Below are 21,386 nucleotides of genomic sequence, written 5' to 3' on the forward strand. Positions count from 1 at the left end.
GATACAGCATTAACTTCAACATTTAAGCTGAGTAAAAATATGACAGTTTAAGTCCCAATTTCACTCTGAACATAGATAGGGAAGATACTAAAACACTAAGACTCAGTTTCCTTATCTTTAATAATGGTAAAACACTGTCTTGTTTTCCTCAAAGTGTTTCATAAGCATTAAATGGCATAATGTATTTGAAAATACTTTGTGAAATATAGTAAGCAATATAAGATTATTATTAGATTTACTGAACAATAGAAACTGTTACTATTACTCTTTTGTTTGAAGTCACTTTTACTTATACTGAGCATATTTCCTTATAGTTCAAAATGGAAAACTATATAAAAGATTTTGGCCAGTAATTAAATTGAGAAATATCTATGGATCAAGATATTATACCATGCAGTAGGAGCTGTTATACCAAGGGGACTTCCATTTTCTAGATGGTCAAAGATACCAAAGGTTCATAAGAAAATTAAAAAGTGCAATCAACAGATCCTTTGGAGCAATTATCAGCGTGTTGTTAGTTACTAAGGCAAGAAAGCCTAGAAATAAACCCATGCACCTATAGTCAATTCATCTTCAACAAAGTAGGCAAGAATATACAGTTGAGAAAGGACAGTCTTTTCGACATGTGGTGTTGGGAAAGCTGGACAGCTACATGTAAAACAATGAAATTTAGAATATTCCCTCATACCATATGCAAAAATAAACCTGAAATTGTTTAAAGATCTAAATGTAAGACATGACACCATAAAACTCCTGGAAGAGAACATAAGCAAAACACGCTTTGACATAAATCATACCAATATTTTCTTAGATCAGTCTCTCAAGGCAAAAGAAATAAAAGCAAAAATAAACAAATGGGATTTAATCAAGCTTAAAAGCTTCTCCACAGCAAAGGAAACCTTTAACAAAATGAAAAGACAACCTACTGAGTGAGAGAAAATATTTGCAAACAATGCGACCGACAAGGGGTTAATATCCAAAATATACAAACAGCTCAAAAAACCAAACCAAAACAACCCAATCAAAAAAATGGGCAAAAGACCTAACTAGACATTTTTTCCAAAGAAGACATACAGATGGCTAACAGGCTACATGAAAAGATGCTCAACATCACTAATTATTAGAGAAATTCAAATCAAAACCACAATGAGGTATCACCACACACCAATCAGAATGGCCATCATCAAAAAATCTACAAACAATAAATGCTGGAGAGGGCGTGAAGAAAGGAGAACCCTTGTACACTGTTGGTGGGAATGTAAATTGGTGCAGCCACTATGGAAAATAGTATACAGGTCCCTTAAAAAACTAAAAATAGAACTACCATATCATCCAGCAATCCCACTCCTGGGCATATATCCAAAGGAAACCATAATTCCAAAAGATACATGCACCCCAATTTTCATAGCAGCACTATTTACAATAGCCAAGGCATGGAAGCCACCCAAGTGCCCATCAGCAGTTGATTGGCTTAAGAAGGTGTGGTTTGTATATAGGATGCAATATTACTGAGCCATAAAAAAGAGTGAAATATTGCCATTTGCAGCAACGTGGATGGACCTAGAAAATAGTATGCTTAGCGAAGTAAGTTAGACAAAGACAAACCCTATGTGATATCACTTATATTTGGAATCTAAAAAAAAATACAAATAAATCTATATATGAAACAGAAATAGACTCACAGACATAGAAAACAAACTTACGATTACTAAAGGGGAGAGAGAGGGAGGGACAAATTAGAAGTATGGGATTAACAGATAGAAACTACCATACATAAAATAGATGAGCAACCTGGAATTACTGTATAGCACAGGGAATTATACCCAATATCTTACAATAACTTATAATGATACATAATCGGCAAAAAACTTGAGTCGCTATGCTGTATACCTGAAACTAACACAATACTGTAAATCAATTATGCTTCAATAAAAAAAGAAAAGAAAAAATATAGTTTAAAATAAGGCACATTTTTCAAACTTATGATTAATAGGTGATTATAGATTTTTCAAAGCAAAAACTCAATTCCTTACTCATGCTCGCAATACCCAGGAAAAATATACAATTTCATTCATTTGCTCTGCTTCACCTGCTTTCAGTGTTAGAACACAAAATGTTATAATCTATTATCAGCCAATAATTTTAACCCATTTCTCTGTCTAGCTGGGTGTGTTGTTCTTTCTTTTTTGGTGCAGAATACAGGCATATCTATTTCAATATCAATTAGAACATGGGTTATGATGGTAAGCACTGCCTGTATAAGAAACAAGCCAGAGACTTGCAGAAGCAAGGGGGAGATTTTTCACAAAGTGTTCACCAGAAATTTTTTTCAACAAATAAAGGCAAGAAAATATTACTTATTTGATGAAGTAGGAAACGATATATGGCTGTAGGGATGACTACAAGGAAGGTACTGTAAACCAAATCATCCATCATATAATAAATGGGTATCACAACTCGTGTATGTATTGGCCATGCAGAATTGGTGAGCTCCCATTCATGTGCCTCCTCTGTTTTCCTCTGAGTGTCTGCCGCATCCTTTTTTTGATATGGTTTTGCTTTACTCTCTCTGTCTCAGAAATCTCTGGGGACATATAAAGAACAGTGTTTCAAGGTTGAGAATAGGGACACACAATTTTGTTGAAAGTTGTATGAAAAGAAAAATTCCATGTGTTTTAAGCAGTGAAAAGGTCACAGCAATATGAAATGTGTCCACTTCCTAACACAGGCAGCAAAATCAACTTAAGACGAAACTTTTCTTAGAAGTTAAGGTCTTTGAGGGTAGAGTTCACATCTGTTTTAATACCTTGAACACTCAATGTCTCTGCGTGGATGAAGAGAACATGATATAAGCAAATAATGAAATAAAGAAAAAAGGCTGAGCAAAACACACAAAATTCAATAGACCTTTAAAATGACAAAACAAGCCACTTCTTTATGACATAACAAAACATCATCTATGTCAAAAACTGAATTAAAGTGAAGAGATTTGTTCGGAGTACGTTTGGTCAGGTTCACAAAATGCTATTTAAATTCATGAAAAGAGCTGGATTTACGTTCAGAAGGGATAGGTTTTGACTTTGTTATCAATATGCTGAGTTACTCTGGCAATTATATGCTCTTTTTATCTTCATTTATTGTTTTCATTATAGAATAATGTGTTGTAAATAGTTAAGATCACGTAGAGTACATTTTTAAAAGCCTTTTCCTTACCACGAAAACTTTGGCTAGATAAACAAGGAAAATATTTACCAGTGAGAGAACTTTCCATGAGTGATCTACTGAATGGCAGAATGTTTTTTTTTTCCTACACGGCAGAATTTCAAAACTGCTATACAACAGCTGGGTATCTGTGTCTACTGGGTTGTGGAAGGAGGGGACAGAGAAAATTGCTTGTCATCTTGGTTCTTTGCTCTTTTTAGGCTTAGAATAGACCAACTTCAGCTGCATAAGTGCTAGATAAGAGCTAGACTCAGGGAGAGCTGTGTTGCAATTTTATTTTAGAGATAGTAAACTAAAAAAGAGTGTGGAAAGAAGGGTGACAGACAGAATGAAAGGCCAGATAAGGGAAAAGAAACTGATGCTGCAGAGAGCTGCATCACAGTACATTCTTAGGGAAAACGAATTGTCAGCGCTTTTGATTTTGTTCTTTAGGAGAGAACTCATTTCACAATAGAACATGAGTTTGACATGAGTAGAGTGACACAATATTTGTCTTGTCTTAACCTGAAATTTATAAAAATTTATATTCAGCGATGACTTAGTTATAACGTAAGTACATCTAAAAGCTAATGAAATCTATCCTGTTTCAAGCAATATATATCAATACATGCAGAAACATACATTGGTCAAGGGCTTCTTGGCCAATTCCTTCTATTTCTCATTTTATTATCCATAGACTTCCCTCTCATGGAAGGATTGTCCTACATGCAGATTGGTGGAATGAGTTTTTTCATATATATACTACATCATATAAGAAATAACATTCTTTTTTTCTGTCAGAGAACAGTTTCTTGTTCACATCCCCATCTTCTTCCATTAGGAATATCATAATATAATATAACCTGCAAGTTTCTGATCCCTGGTTTGTTTACATATAAATTTTGGCTGAATTAATTTCCATGGAGTTACAACTAGGGAAGCGTTTGATATGGACAAGTTTATTTATGCCTCTAACCAGACCCCGTGGTCTACCTGATAATACATAGAAAGTTAGGCTTATCAAACAAATTCTCAAGTTGTGTTATCCTCCATCACCTGTGTTCATATACTTGCATTCATAGATCTTTCCCATGTTAAACTTTTTAGAAAATATTGCCTATATTAATGACCTGAACCTTATAGTGATGTGAGAGTGTTACCATGAAAAGGGTACAGAATACGTTCGTAAAACCAAAATGAGTTGAGCCCAGGCCCAGTGGCTTTGACAAGTGCCTTCCCTTCCCTATGCCTAAGTTTGCTTTGGTGTGGAAGATGATAGTAATAGTGTCTACCTAGTAGAGTTATGGTAAATATTAAATAAAATAATATATATATATATATAAAAATTGCTTAGCAAAGTGTCCAGTTTGTAGTTTGTTAAATATTATTAACCCAATGTTCTGGTCAACGCTATGGGACTTGACTGTTTCATCTTCCATTCCTCTCAAGGAAGCTGAGCTCCCAAACCTGGCCATCCCTAGGCAACTCTGCAGTGATAAGTCCTGAGCTTTTATATTATAAAAATCAAGTTTTTCTTATTTGGCTCAGTCCAAAGGACGAAAAATTCAGTTGCAGTAAAAGTGTTCTACTTTTCACAGTGGGTGGGTCTTTCAGTTAACTTAGAATGAATGAATATGTATCTATTTGGTTTTTTCTGTGTAATTGATTTCTTTCTACACATAGTCACATGTGATTATGCATCTGAGTGTAATTTGTGTGTCTCTGTATGTGTAAATTCTTTCTTTTGATTCCACAGATATATACTTCTTCTGGAACCACTAAAACAAGAGAATGTTACCCTCGTATACTTTTCTGATTTATAGAACTTATGACATAGATATTAGGTCTTTTTATTTTTTTGAGGCATTATTTTTTTTCCAATAGTTTTCTTTATATTCAAGAAGCTGCTCAGACAATAAATTTAATATTTTTTCTTGATCAAAATTTGATCTCAAATTTGGGAGGGTATTTTGTGTTAATAAAACTGCATCTTTTTTCATCCTTACCCTACTGCTCTTCTCACTTCTCTTCTTTTCCTTCTTCGATTTTTAGTAGAATAGCCTTCCACATATCAGGGTCAATTTCTGTCTGCTAAAGGCATTCTTCCTTGTCTGGAAGGAAATTCAATTCTATTTTGCTCTTTGATTTCTCTTGAATAGAAGCTAGAGATTGTTCCTTAGCATGATATAAAAACTGCATAAAACTTATCATTAGAGCAATGGAAAAAAACAGAATTCAGTTCTTTAAATCAAGTTATTTATATTGATATAGGAAGCCAAAGAATGAAGAGCTTATCGGAACACAGGTTGAAATGTTAAACAGCACGGATATTAATGAGCCAACTACAAAACCCCAAAATGGACTGTTAGTATTATCCACACAAAATTAACCTCGGGATAAACATCTTAGACAGCACATAAAATGATCAGAAGAGAACCAACAGAAAAGGGCCTCAGGGACGTCTTGTAGACAGAAATTGTGCAATAAAATGGAAGTTCCAATCTCCTAATCATCCCTACCGTCGAAGTCTTACTACATGCATTCTTATTTGTTGGCCAATTTCCATTTGGGATAATTTCTAACAGAGTGGTTGAGGAGGTCGAAAGAGAAAGGGGTTTGTTGATCTTTATTTTCAGTTGCTGGGGATGGTTCTGTAATCACTGAGCTAGAAAGCCCTTCATCCACCCCCTGCCTTTGAGACACTGACACCTAAATCACTCACAGTCAAAAGACAGTTCAGCACATTGTATAAACAGATCGACAGGAGACTCTACCTCATTCTTTATGTGAATGTAATTGTTATGTAAATCTTTTATGCAAAAGGTCTGCTTTAGATATTATAATGGAAAATATTCTACATGCTGGCTTAAGGAATATGGGTATATTCCAAAAGAAATAGAAGTATGTGTATATTAAAATAAGAAGCTGATGGCAATCTTCACAACAATCTCATATTTCTTCATTTTCCATTTTGTGTGTGTGTGTGTGTGCTGCACGGCTTGTGGGATCTTAGTGCCCCAACCATGGGTTGAACCCCGGGGCCAAGGCAGTGAAAGTGCCAAGTTCTAACCACTAGAGCCCCAGAGAACTCCTTTCATTTTCTAAAGCAGAATACAATTCAGCATGAGAATGTTTTGAGTGTAACATTGAGGCATACAATACATAGGATGTATATCATGGATTGCAATGGATTTATAATATAGGGATGGATACTAATTATATACAAACTTTGAACCTTCATTTTATCATAGGGCATCATTCACCTTCAATAATACATGGTGATTATACAATACATTTTCCCTAACTAGAATCCTTTAGCTGGATTCTAAATGTCAATTTATCAACTGAAAAATGTGGCTACATAAACACAGGTAATTTTAATCTTAGCTTACATTATTGTGTTAGTTAAACAGAAATAATAATAACTGTAGTGCTAACTATGAATAAGTAACATAATGTCACTGATGCACTCCTTCAGCTTGGGGCTTTGTTGGATTACCAAAGGAGAAAAACATCATGTTCAGTATCCTTAGTTTAACCTTTCAAAGACATGCCAAATTAGTAACATAGTTAATGTTTTCTTCTATCATAGATTTCAGAAAAAAATAAATAATTAAAACAGAAGAAAAGAATGATCTAATATAGTTATACCCTTACATTTATGACTTAATATGTGACCATCCAAACCAAAAAAAAAAAAAAACAGAATTAGGAAACATTTCTTATGAAAAGCACTCGGAAGCATATCTTTAAATATAGAATATACTTGTATGTTTCAAAAAGGTAATCAATTGACATTATTCATATGAAACCATATCACATCATTCATGTCATTCATATGAAACCATTAATATCTGAGACCTGTATTAAGAGAGGAAAAGAGCTAAAATAGTATAAATATGTAAGTCATAGAAGTGACTATATATTTTTATACTAGTATATGTACATAAATCTATCAATTTAAAAGAATAGTCAAGAGAATATTATGTCTTACATATTACATACACATTTTTGTAAATTTAGAATTTTTTTTCCCTGTGACATTTTCTTAATACATCAACTTTGAGTGTGTACAGTTTTAAACAGTACTAAGAAATTAATACTGACATTAAGAGGCATTATCTATAAACTGTGAAAGAACAAGCTCTAATCTGTTCAAGAATAATATAAAAAGTAATGATCACCTTCCCTCCTTCCATTACCAAGATTAAATGCCACTGTCTTTTCTCTTCATCATTTCCTGGGTATTACAGTGTGAGTACATTTTACATTCACTTAAATGAGCAACATGAACAAGAATGAGAAAAGTCAGAAACTTAAAATTTAAAGTTTGACCCCCCTTACATGGCAAAGCAGTAATGACTCACTGAGACAAGTACTAGCTATCTCTCTTGTCCATTTACATCTAGCAAATGTGTTATCTTTGTAAGAAACTGAGAGTGAAATGGGTATGTATTTGGCATGAACAAGTGGATAATCAAATAATGTTATAGAAATTTTGGAATATGTGTGTCTTTACTCTTGGGAAACAAAACAAACTTACTTCTAACAATCTGATCTGCTCAAAAGTCTATGAATCCATGTAGTAAGTGAAGAGAGTAAAGACTTCCCATAAAGTGAACCCTCTGATTAGAATTTGGAATTTTATGAAATAGTGTGGATTGAGAATTTGATCTTTCACGTGGACTATCTAGGAACTTACTCATGGTTTTTTTAAATTAACTTTTTATTGGAGTATAGTTGCTTTACAATGTTGTGTTAGTTTCTGCTGTACAGCAAAGTGAATCAGCTATACGTATACGTACATCCCCTCTTTTTTGGATTTCCTTCCCATTTAAGTCACCACAGAGCATTGAGCAGAATTCCCTGTGCTATACAGTAGGTTCTCATTAGTTACCTATTTTATACATAGTAGTGTATATATGTCAATCCCAATCCCACAATATGTCCTTTATAATCTTTATTTTACACCAAAGCATTAACATGGTACAGGTGGAAAATGTTACATTCTAGAGATTATCACAAACTGTTAAGTGGGAAGAACGAAAGGTTATATGAATTTGGTTTTAGAGAAGTCCCTATTGATTCTGGACAGCATTTTTGATAATCTTCCAATAATATTTATCATGCAATGCAATATGTAAGTAGAGTATTGTGTAATAGAAACAGCAGAGCTTTTTGATCTGAAAAATAAATTGAAAAAACCTTTGAGTTCAAACACTAATTTTGTCCTGCCCATGACCTTGGAGTTAATATTCATGCCATATTTTAGTCATAGCTTCCTTGTATTAAACTGAGGAAAGTGATATTTACCTCACTTGGTCTCTGTAAGAATTAAAGATGGCATTTATATATCCTTAGCATGATGCCCCTTGTACAATAAACACTTAATAAACGGTAGCTATTATTAAATCCTATAATTTTAAGAAGATAATCTCAATAATCAAATGTAAGAGAGAAACAGTAAAAAGATAGCATGAAAACCAATCATTATTTAGCTTTATCCAGAAAGATTTTAAGAGAAATGAGAAACACCTCGTTTTTCTGAGAAAAACTAAACTGCAGAAAACTTGACTCATCCTAAAGGCTGATTTAACACATTATAAACTCTCATAATTTACTTCTCTTTTTCTCTACTTTGATTTAACTCATTCCTGATGACTAACTCAGGGTTGATTGATTTCTTTGTTTATTCATTCATGTATTCCTTCATTCATATATTCACTCATTCATACATTCATTTATTCATTCATTCTGTGAATATTTTATGAACATAAATAATGCTCTAAGCACTGTGTTAAGGTAAAACAATACAAAAAGGGTTGTTATCAGCAATGAGTTTATAGTTTAAAAGAAGAGACAGCAAAGTAAATATATGTAATCTGGTGTGGTTTCATGTTATAACAGAGGTGTGTATAGAATTATGTAAAAATACATCTCGAAGTCTTAATAGAAACTAAGGTTACTGGGAGACTGTGGAAAAAGACACAGAGAAATGATTGAGAAGCTGGTATTTCTTTTTTTTTTTTTTTTGCGGTACGCGGGCCTCTCACTGTTGTGGCCTCTCCCGTTGCGGAGCACAGGCTCCGGACGCGCAGGCTCAGCGGCCATGGCTCACGGGCCCAGCCGCTCCGCGGCATGTGGGATCCTCCCGGACCGGGGCACGAACCCGTGTCCCCTGCATCGGCAGGCAGACTCTCAACAACTGCGCCACCAGGGAAGCCCCTGGTATTTCATTTTTAAAACAGTTTTTAAAAATATCTAGAGCACTAAATGTCTCTTTAGAGGGTGGGTGGAGCCAGATGAAGATGGAGAGATATGTGGGAAACAGATGAAGACTTTTGTATGCTGTGTTAGGAAATGTGAACTTTTAATCAATTGGAGAACAATAATGAGAGGATTTTTCCCAGCAGAGCCACATTTTCAGATATGGATCTCACAAAGTTCACTCTAGCAGCAGAGTGGAAAAGAAACTGAAAGAGAGAGGATATAGCAATACATTACTATGTAGGTAGAGAGCAGAGTGACAGATTAGAATTGACTTGTCCAGTTATGCTCTATGCCTGGTGTGGGACTTGAAGAAGAGTGTGGGCTCTTGGAGGACTCCATTGGTTCAAAGGTCAAGACAAGACACTATGGTCCCAAGAACCTAATGTTATTCGACATTTTAAATAATATCCATATTGTTTTTTGAAAGGAAAATGTGTGTATGAAAAAAGTAGTGATGTTAACTTGACTGCTGAAGATGAGTAGCTGGATAATTTCGCTCACTATGAATGTACCAATTATACCCTGCTTTTTAACAGAATAACTATACAAAAAGAGCTGGCAAACAGCTTACTTCCATTAAGATGACCAAGTCCTAGGACTCTGATATGAATAACATTGACTAAATGATGAAAATATCTAGATAAAAATGAATAATGCTCTCCAGTTAAAATGGCTTAGTAGGAAACTGTAGTAAACTGTAGTAATAACCATATTCATCTGATTTCTGGCCATTGTCAATCTCTTCACTCAACACAAATTTGTGGAGCAACTCTGCAAAAACTAGTTGCTGTGAGGAAGACATAAATGAATAAGGCATTGTTTAATACATGGAATATATTACTATGTTAAAATAAAGATTTCTAACATTTCTATTTTCTTAAGATGCTGAAATATTCATAAGCCATTCTATAAATTGTTTCTCTAAATACTCACTTCTAGACCGTGGATTTTTCCTTCAGAAACATTGGTGCAAAATCTAGTGGGAGTCAGAAATTCCCTAAATAGTATATAAAAACATCCTACGAAATTGGGGTAAAGTGGGAAAAGTAACAATATGATCAATATGATTCAAGAAATATGGAAAGACTTTGAACAGAAGGCTGTCCCTGTAGGAGGAGGCATAGATTGGAGATCGTTATAGGATATAGATGGGCTGATGAAGAGGGTGAAAGAAAGCTTCAGGAAGATAAGACTTGATGGATTATCAAGAATTCATTAGGGGGGCTTCCCTGGTGGCGCAGTGGTTGAGAGTCCGCCTGCCGATGCAGGGGACACGGGTTCGTGCCCCGGTCCGGGAAGATCCCACATGCCGCGGAGTGGCTGGTCCCGTGAGTCATGACCAATGAGCCTGTGCGTCTGGAGCCTGTGCTCCGCAACGGGAGAGGCCACAGCAGTGAGAGGCCCGCGTACTACAAAAAAAAAAAAAAAAAAGAATTCATTAGGATTTCAAGGAAGATGAATTCAGCAAGATGAGACTAAGTCATAAGGGCATGATAAAGGATGTTGCATTCTGGAAACTAATGTAATGTGTTGAACAGTCACTGCCTCTCTGCGTTACACCTGTGCCAAGGGTGGCATGGATAAGTTGAACATGAAAGGGTATGAAATGGGAAGACATGATGATTCCTTGGTACTGAATGAAACTCAGCTTGATATGCTCGTCTTCAGGAACACAGTGAACAGAGAAAACACCTTTCATCTCTAATAACAGTATATCTGTTTAGATTGTTTCCTATCAGGCTCTAGGCCTTTAGATTTATATTAATTTATCAAATAAACATCTATAACTGTAGGCTCTCTCTCAAGTAATCTTCAGTCTTGCACTATTAAAAGAATTACAGATTAGTTAGTAAGTTTTCATAAGTTTCCACCATGTGTGCTAGGTATTGCGGAGATAACACAAATCTAAGAAAAGATTGCAGATTTCAAGATGCCATTTGAGCCATCAGCACAGCTTCTTGCACATAAAAGCAACACGGTAAATTTGTATTGTACTAAGTTACATATATAGGAGTAGAAAATAAGAATAACATAAGAAACAATAATTCAAGGAGATACATGCTGAAATGGATATAGATGGATATAGTATATATAGTATAGACTAGATGCATATAGAATAGGTATGAACGTGAATATAGACTACTGGGTTCTTAAGTACTCAATATAACGTTAAGGAGAAAGACTGGAGAAAGGACAATAGGAGTAAAAAAAGAAAAAGGGGTCATGACCCCACAGAGGCTACTGTAAGTTGAGGCCACTGAGAAACAGTTGTAGTGGCAATGCTTCTTAGATTTTCTATTACAGTAAAATATTTGGTTGCCATTGATTCACTTGTACTTTCAATATCATGAAATTAGGTTTGAGTTTCAGAAAACTCACAGAGAGGTCCTCAAAGGACCATTTCTTCTGAGGTTCCATAATGAAAATTTAGCAGAAAGATGATTCCTGATAGCCAGAGGCTACTTTCTTCAAGGCCAATCTTCCTTCACCTCCTCAGATTGCTGCAGCCAGTCTCCAACTCATGCATTCACTATAGAATTTCCTGGACGCGAACCCATCTCTATAGATGAAGAAGTGACTCACAGCCTGTCAGGTACTAGATGCACTGCACAGAATAGCAATAAAGTAGTGACAACAAAATCACTAAATCCTCTCTTAGCCTCATTTAGATATTAGTTTATTTACTATTCTTCACTGTCAAATTGTCCATTTAGGGAAAAAAAGACATTTATTATTATTTTCTTTTTTCGAGTGTGGAGTCCACTTATAACTGAACACAGTACTTAATCTTAAGAAAAAAAATACCCTTAAATTATAAACCTTCTAAAAAACAGGTAAAAGACACTTTACACTTAAGCCATTCTGACCTATATGGCTTTCCAAGCATAAATATTTTAGGAATGATCATGTAGCTTAAAGCAATCGATCATTTTATATAAATATAGAATCAAAAAAGAAAAAAATCCTGTTTGGCTTTGTAAGTCATATTCTGTGAAACTTCTGAGAATTTACCTCTAAAAATCAAGGAATTTGGATAAATTAAATTAATATTTAGTATAATCAGCATATAAAAACAAATGAAAACTAATGAATTAATACTCACTTTTATTCTTCTTTTCAACAAAAAAGTGGCAAATTAAACTCTATAGGCCTAACTATATTATTTTATCTTCTTTAGTAATGTCTATTAAATAATTTTATGGATGCTAAAATATATTATTAAATGTTTATATTGATACTTTTAAATATTAAAATGACTACTACTTCTAATAATAACTATGTTTATGGTTACAATTTATTAAACACCAACTGCAAATGTTTATTCTCTTCTAGACACTATGGTGACATGTTGATATATATTAGTCCATGTTTTTGTCTTCAATTTATTTATAAGGAAACTGAAGCTTAGGAAAATTAAGCAATGTACTGGTAAATCTTTGAGCTGAGATTTGAACCCAGGCCTACCTGACTCCTAAGCCAGTACCTTTACTCTACTCTCCTGCCTCTAAAAAACACTTGACTATTCCTTTCTAATAAGAGAGTTGAGTGTTGTGCAATTCCTTATATTCTTCTTATGAACTAAAAATCACCCAGACCAAAGCACAAATCTGATGGCAGGACAAGCCAGTTGGCTTCTCTGACTCAAGGCTACAGTAGCTTTGGGGGCTACTTTTTCCCCCAAAATCTGACACACTGTGGAGCCAGTGGATATGTGAATGGGAAGAACTGTCTACACATCCAACTGCATATGTAAGTCATGCTTCAAGGAAGGATGCCTTGTAGAGTTCCTTTCCCTGAGAAGCCTCATTTCTCAGTGAATAAAAAGAACAATCCCTTTTCCCAAAAGGAGATATGACTGAGAGAGAACACGAGGTTGAGAATTTTATTTTCAGTTTTTTCTCATTTTAGTGCCTGAGATATTTCCCCAATAAATCACACATACAGTTCAAATAGGAATTGAATACTCAGTCACAAAAATGAATGAAATAATGCCATGTGCAACAACATGGATGGACCTAAAGATTATCGTACTAAATGAAGTCAGACAGAGAAAGACAAATATCATACCCTATCACTTATACATGGAATCTTAAAAAATGATAAAAATGAACTTATTTACAAAACAGAAATAGACTCACAGACATAGAAAACAAACTTATGGTTACCAAAGGGGAAATGGGGGAGGACGGATAAATTAGGAGTTTGGGATAAACATATATACACTATGTATAAAATATATATATATATATATATATATATAAAATAGATTAAGTATATTTATAATAGATTAACTGAATCACTTTGCTGTATAACTGAAACATTGTAAATCAATTAAAATTTATTATACTTCGATTAAAAAAAAAACACTAAAGACAACTAAGTGAAAGAGAAGATACAGGAGAAGGAGTTAAGATAAGAAAAGAGCAAATAAGAACTTCCTCAGGAAGATACCAAGAAATTTCAGGGCCTCTGGCTATTAGGGACAAAGGAGAAAGGTCCTGGCATAAGAAACAAAGATAGCTCAAGGTATTAGAGTTAGGAATAAACACTGGAGTGAGTGAAAATATTAAGTATTGTATTTTCTGTATTATTTGGCTTATTAAAATGAAATGACAAATTGCTTCTATTTATCAAAAGATCTAAATCAGTGCAATCTATATAAAAAAGAATGAATTATAATCACAATAATTATAAGACTCACATGTGCTAGGCATTTTATATGTTATTTCATTTAATCTAAAAAGCAGCCTTAAAACATAGGCTGGATTATAATGCTCATTTTATATTTGGAAAAGCTGAACCTCACAAGAGGTTATGTAACTTGTTCAAGGACACACTGTTAGCAAATGACAAAACTGGAATTTGAAGCCAGGCAGTTGGATTCCGCAGACTGAATACTTACTGTCCACATTCAATAGTCATAACAAGTAATGTTATTTTCTATTCTACTCTTCCAAAAAGGGTCTGAACAATTGTAGACAATTTTAAGCACAGTCATAGCAATATGTTGGCTGTGTTCTTAATAAGGAAAATAACTAATAACTCTCAGGAATACAATTCTACATCAATATCAAGTTAGTTAACCAATAGATGTTAGAGGCCTCTGTGCCCAGTAGTATATAGTCACAATATAATCTCATAGAAAGTATGAATGAATTCAATTCCAAGTTGGAAAAACTTAAGAGTCAGGTTTTTCTGAGGACAGGAGTGGCCTCCTGCTGACCTTAAATCCAGGAAGGAAAACTGGTAAGAGTAATATAAATATAACAAATGTTTTCAACAATGGAAATAAATGTTTCCTCAATGCTGCATCAAGGACTAATAGAAAACATAAGGCTTACCTGTGAAAACATGGATGTACTTTAAAAACATCATGCTAAGTGAAACAACCAGTCACAGAAGGGCAAATACTGCATGATTCCACTTACATGAGGCATCTAAAATAGTCAGATTCATAGAAGCAGAGAGTAGAATGGTGGTTGCCAGGGGCTGGAGGGAGGAGGGATGGGGAGTTGCTTTTCAATGGGTATAAAGTTTCAGTCATGCAAGATGAATAAGTTCTAGAGATCTGCTAGACAGCACTGTGCGTGTAGTTAACAACACTGTATTGTATTCCTAAAATTTTGTCCAGAGGGTAGATCTCATGTTAAGTGCTCTCACCACAATTAAAAAAAAATGGCTTTTACAAATCTAGTATAATTTTGATATGACAAATATATCACAAAGGAAGAAAGAAAGAAAGAAAGAAAACAAAGGGAGCATAGAGCTTGAGTAATTGCTAAGCAGACATCCATAAACCAAACTATATGTGTCATTATTCCCAGGAGTAACATTGAGTGCAATTTGGGATGCAAGAAGCACAAGCAATTACACACCCTTCCATATTATTTAGTGGTGGTGTCCTTGAGGAACTCATACAACTGACAGCTGTCCCAGTTATCTACACATATAGGACTTCTTCTGTTGTTTTTTAATCAGAATACTGCCATGTGAGACATAAGAAAAATTCTAAACTCTTTAGGTTCCTTTATTTCAAAAACAAATAAAATACTTACATTATTAACAGAAGAGCATACTGGTTTCGGTCCGTAAAATCTTTGGGAAAGGACAACTGTAAAGGAAGTTCTTTTAAAGAAAGAGCAAAATATTAAAGATGGAGAGTCATTTATATGTAAAACTATAAGGTGCAGAGAAAGTTTTTTTTTTTGAATAACATAGCATGCACAAAACTTTACCATAGTCATCAATATGAAGCGTTTTAATTTCTGACTTTACTCTCTTCTTCTTCAGGATAGCTTCCTTCAGCATAGAATTGCTTTCCAATATAAAATATTCTGTAAGTCAAAAAGGATAGTGTAAATAATCTCTATGTGTTGATTAAGAAACAGTGTAACACAAATAATTATCCATCATTACCATTTGACAGGCACTGTGCTAGTCACCGATTACTCTCTCATAAATTCTCTTCTGGATTATTACAAGTTTTCTAACTGAGCTTCTTTATTCCAGTGAAATTGTCTCCAGTTGCCCCTTATACTTGGAATTAGCATTTATGTTTTCAAAATGTAAATCTGATCATGTTAATGTTATGCTTAAGAATATATTTTAAATAATACAAAATTATGTAGCACCCAATGATTTAAAATTCACAATGCCTGAATTCTAATATAAAGTTACCAAGCATGCAAAAAATCAGGAAAATATCACCCATGATGAGTACAAATTTTATTGAATAGAAAGAACCCAGAAATGACACAGATGCATATAATAGATAATGACATTAAAACAGAGATTATAATTACATTCCATGTGTTAAGTTTTAAAAAAGCCTGAGGATATTAAGGAGAAAGATGAAAGACATTTTAAAAACAAACAAGTTAAAATTCTAACAATAAGAACTGAAAAATTTGATATACATGAAAACTATAAAATCTAAGATGAAAAAATACTGGATAGGATTAACAACATATTAGATACTGCAGAAGAAAAGATTAATGAATCCAACAATATAGCAATAGAAAATATTAAAATGGTTTTTTTTATAAAAACCAAAAAAAAAAGAGAGAGAAAACTGGCAAAACATGAAGGGAGAGAAACATCAGTAACTTGCTGGAATTTTGACTGCTATATTAAAAATATAGATTTATTGGGGATTTTTATATATTAAAAATAGTGAACTTTCTAATCCATAAATATGTATGCATGTATATATCCATTTGAGTTTGTAATTTCTTCCAGAAATGTTTGCTTTCATTTTAGCAGACTGACACATTTCTATTAGAGGTATATAATATATAGTATACTATAGTATATAGTACATAGTTTCAGATGTTACTTTAAGTAGTTATTTTTAACTATTTTTAAATTTTGCCTTGCCTTATAGTATATAAAATAGTTGATTTTTGTATATTAACCTATAATTGTAATAACCCTGATAAATTCACTCATTATTTCTAATAGTATTATGAGTGTGTGTGGATTCCATTTTTTTTGTTTGTTTATTTGGTTCTGCTTTATTTATATCTTCTGCAAATAAAGGCAATTTTTTTTACCTATATGTCTTTTTCTTGCCTCATTTCACTAAGTCTTCTAATACAATGTTGCAAAGAGGTGGTCAGGGCAGACATTTTTACTTTTTCCCAGTTTGGGGGGAAATGCATTGTCTTCAACATTAAGTATGATGTCAGTTGTAGTATTTTTGTACATACCATTCATCAAGTTAAATCATTTTTTTTTCTTCTGGCCCAGTTATTATTACTACTTTATTATTATTGTTGTTTTTCATTTTTAATCAAATATTTTTTATAAATCCTTTGAGTTGTTAAGTTGACAGTATAACATAGTAAGTTGCATTGATTAATTATTGAATATCATAGCAATCATGGATTCCTCAGGTAAACCCCACATAGTCATAATATATTACCCTTTTATAAATTGCTGGATTTTTCTTGCTACTATTTAGTTAAGGAATTTTGCATCAATATTCATGTGAAAAATTGATTTTTTTTGTCCTTGTTGTGTCTATATTGAATTTGGAATCTGGTTGATGCTGGCCTTATATTTTCTGAGAGCATATGTGAACTTGGTATTAATATATTAAATGTTGAACAGAACGCACCAGTGAAGCTACTGGAACTGGAATTTACTTTGTGGGAAGAGTATTAACTATGAATTAAAACTTTTAGTAGATAATGGGATATTTATATATTGTATATCTTCCTGTTTGAATGTTTAGCAATTTTTCTTTTAAGAAATTTACCCATTTTATCTAAGATGTCAAATTTACTGTCCTAAAATTACTTATAATATTCCATTACTGGCATTACAATGTTTGTAGAACCTGTTATTAACATCGTCTATTTCATTAATGAAAATGACAGTGTACTTTTTCTTTTAAGGCTCTATCTAGAACTTTATCAATTTTATTTATGTTTTCTAAGAAAATAATTTTGGTTTTTAATATGCTTTTCTCTACTGCCAGTCCATTTTCTATATCATTTATTTCTATTCTTATCTTTAATTTCCTTCCTTCAACTTACTTTGGATTAATTTGCTTTTTTTTTCTAGTTTCTTAAGGTGGAATCTTAGATGATTGATTTTAAAGATTTCCTTTTTTATAAAGTAAGAATTTAGAGACATAAATGTATTTCTAATTACAATGTTAGGTATCCCTAAATTTAGATTAGTTGTGTTTTCATTTTCATTTGGCTCAAAATATTTTCCAATTATTTTCCTAAATTCTTCTTTGATCTTTGTGTTATTTAAAGATGCATGTCTGATGGCAACACCTTCTTGTTTCTTTTTTCTTGATTCTTTATTTTGGATTTACTTTTGAAGGATATTTTCTAAGTTTGTTATTCTATGTTGATAGTTTTGTATTGTTTTGCTTCCCATCAGTATTCTAAAGATTTTTCTCCATTGCTTTTTTCTGATGAGAAGCCTGCAGTCACTCTTGGCTCTCTTACCATGTATGTAATGTGTGGAAGTAAATGTCTTTTTATTTTTGTATCCTGCTTGAGGGTGGTTGAGCAACTTTATATTTTTCATCAGATTTGGATTTGGCCATTATTTCATCAAATATTTTTTCCATTTCAACTTTAATTTAAAATATTATAGATATGGATATTGACCTAAACTATCTTAGGCTCTGTTCATTTCTTTCATTAGTTTTCTCTGCATCTGGAAGTGTCTATAGATAATGTTTCAAGTTCACTAATATTTCTTCTGCAGTGTCTAATTTGCTTTTAGTATTTTTCAGAGAAGTTTTAATTTCACATATTTTAAGTTCTTAAAATATATTCTATTTATCACTACATTATTTTTTCTTGATATATTTTAGCATATTTATAATAGCCAATTTATTGTATTTGTCAGTGGATTCCATAATTTCCATCATATCTGAATCTGTCTCAATTCACTGGCTTTCTTTTCCTAGTTATGAGTCATATTTTCTAGCTTCTTTATGTAGCCAGTAATGTTTTATTGGATTCTGACCACTGTGATGTTTACATTGTTGAGTTCTGGACATCATTCTGTCCTTTTATTAATTGTTGGACTGTGTTATAGCAGATGTTTAAGCTATTTGCAGGTCAGCTTTTTTTTTTTTTTTTTTGCGGTAAGCGTGCCTCTCACTGTTGTGGCCTCTCCCGCTGCGGAGCACAGGCTCCGGATGCACAGGCTCAGCGGCCATGGCTCACGGGCCCAGCCGCTCCACGGCATGTGGGATATTCCCGAACAGGGGCACGGACCCGCATCCCCTGCATCGGCAGGCGGACTCTCAACCACTGCGCCACCAGCGAAGCCCCAGCTTAATTATTTGAAAGCTTTAAAAAATATTTTATTTAGTGTGAGTTTGAATGACCTTTGCTTTATGACTTGTTAAGCTCTAATACTAAGGCATGACTCTTCTGGGATCTCTCCTAAACATTCCAGTGTTCTGACTGTTTGGAACTTTAATATATTCCAGCACTGTGTGAGCTCTGGCTTTTCCCAGGCTCAGACTATCTTCCTATGTATGTTCAGCTAGGTATTTTCAGCAACAGATGCAAGATGATCCCTTGTAACCCTATGCAGATTCCTGGTGTCCTCTCTCTCTGTCTCTTCTTGTGCTCCAGTGTTGTCCACCTTCCCAACATTCCAGAATCTTCAACCCTTCTGAACGCCAATTTCTGTCTCAACTGTGACTCTGAGATACCCTTATACACTTATTTAATTGTTCCTCTTTACCCTAGAATTCAAAAAATAATTCTAGCCAGAGAGCCAGGACAATTACAACATTCACCTGACTTTTTTCCCTTCTTTCAGGGATCAGAGGCCTATCGTGACTCTTGTCCCATGCTTGAAAAGTGTTGTTTCATGTATTTTATCCAGTTAGTTTTGAAAAAAAAATTCTTTTATTTTCTGTTTCACTTTTCTTTTCTTTCTTTTTGCCAAGAGGCCATGTCTACTTTCAGGTACTCCATGGCCAGAATAAGAATATTATTTTAATTGTCAATGGTTTATCATTGACACTTTATTGTTAATTACAAACTCCTTAGGATGAAACATAAGGCTTTTATGATCTGGCTCCAGCCTGCCCTATAGCCTATACCTTTGATTTATCTTAAATGTTTTGTTCCAGCCACATTGAACAACTTTTATCTTGCAAGTGTAAATAGTTTCATTCCTCATGATTGTGTATTCACATTCTTTCTTCCAGAAATGCTTTCCACTGACTTCCTCTTTTTTTGAACTGTGTCCACTTCTACCAGAAAAATTATCATATTCTATTATAACCATTAAATTTTCTGATTCTTGCTTTGGACTGTGAATCTGTGTGATTTCAGGCACACCAAACCACCTCTCTTATAAATAAGTGTCGTCCTCTATAATACAAATTTGGGAAATTAGATGTTCTCACAGATTTCTTCTATCTCCCTGATACAAGAAATTTCAGATTATTTAAATAATAGCATATTTTCAAAGAATCTATACCAAATATTCAATTATAAAATTTAAAATGTGAATAATTCAATTTTATACACTTTCATTAAGGATTCAGCATTTATAATGTAAGACTTGTCATAAAAATGCACTTAATGAACTTAATTGTGGATAAAAGCATTCTTTTTCTATTTAGAAACCAATATCACCTGATATTTGTTAATGACATAGGCAGCAATTTTTAGAGACTAAAGCCCATTAAACTTTTACCTTTATACCTTACTAGAGAGCATCTTGTTGGATAAATATTTTTATAAGTGGACAATAGTTTATTGTATTACAGTGACTAGCTAACTAAATAAATGAATGAATAAATACAGCTAGAGGCAGCGATATGAGAGTAATATACTAATAATTTCTCATGGCTTCTCTTTATTATCAAAAATGAATGGGAAAAAATAAATTACATGAGATGAGAGGTAGTTGAAATTTTTTTACTTCTAAATCAAAGGTATTCATTTGCTCATGGTAAAAAAAAAAAATCAACCCATGGTCACAGAGAAATAAAATTATATTTAAGGGAAAAAAATACAGAAGAAAATACACCATTTTCAAAAGCACACAGAGTTTTTTTCATGATAAATTCAGAAAATATGTTTCAATCATAGTTTTTTGTGAAACATTATGAAGACAAGGTAGTATTAAGACATGATTTTAATTGTGCGATTGAGGAGGAAAAGAGGATTAAAATGAGAACAGAAAATTAGGAAGAAGGAAGAAAGGGAGAAATGAGAAAATATTAGAGAGGAAGTATAAGGAGAGATGAGAAGGAGATGCAATGGAGAGAAAGGAAGAAAGGGAAGAGATAAAAAATGAATTAAAGCAAAAGAAATCATATACACATAAGGAAAAAGAAAAAAATGAAAATATAAAAAGAGGAAAAGGAAAGATAGCAATGAGACAAAAGACTTTGAAATACTAAGCAAAATTTT

General features: G+C 33.3%; 1 protein-coding gene across 3 annotated transcripts in view; it reads right to left on the reverse strand.

Moving 5' to 3' along the window:
• The window catches only part of DPP10 (dipeptidyl peptidase like 10), a 1,290,245-nt gene that overhangs the window by 29,799 nt on the left and 1,239,060 nt on the right, over positions 1-21,386 (reverse strand). For all 3 annotated transcript variants that reach the window (XM_012535464.2, XM_004276493.4, XM_049712621.1), the window contains exons 18-19: positions 15,708-15,806; positions 15,528-15,597 (exon numbers count right to left, since the gene is read on the reverse strand). In XM_012535464.2, the coding sequence (XP_012390918.2) occupies positions 15,528-15,597; positions 15,708-15,806 (169 nt within the window). The remainder of the gene's footprint in view (positions 1-15,527; positions 15,598-15,707; positions 15,807-21,386) is intronic.

The sequence above is a fragment of the Orcinus orca genome, chromosome 7 (genome assembly GCF_937001465.1).
Source record: "Orcinus orca chromosome 7, mOrcOrc1.1, whole genome shotgun sequence".
NCBI classification, from domain to species: domain Eukaryota; kingdom Metazoa; phylum Chordata; class Mammalia; order Artiodactyla; family Delphinidae; genus Orcinus; species Orcinus orca.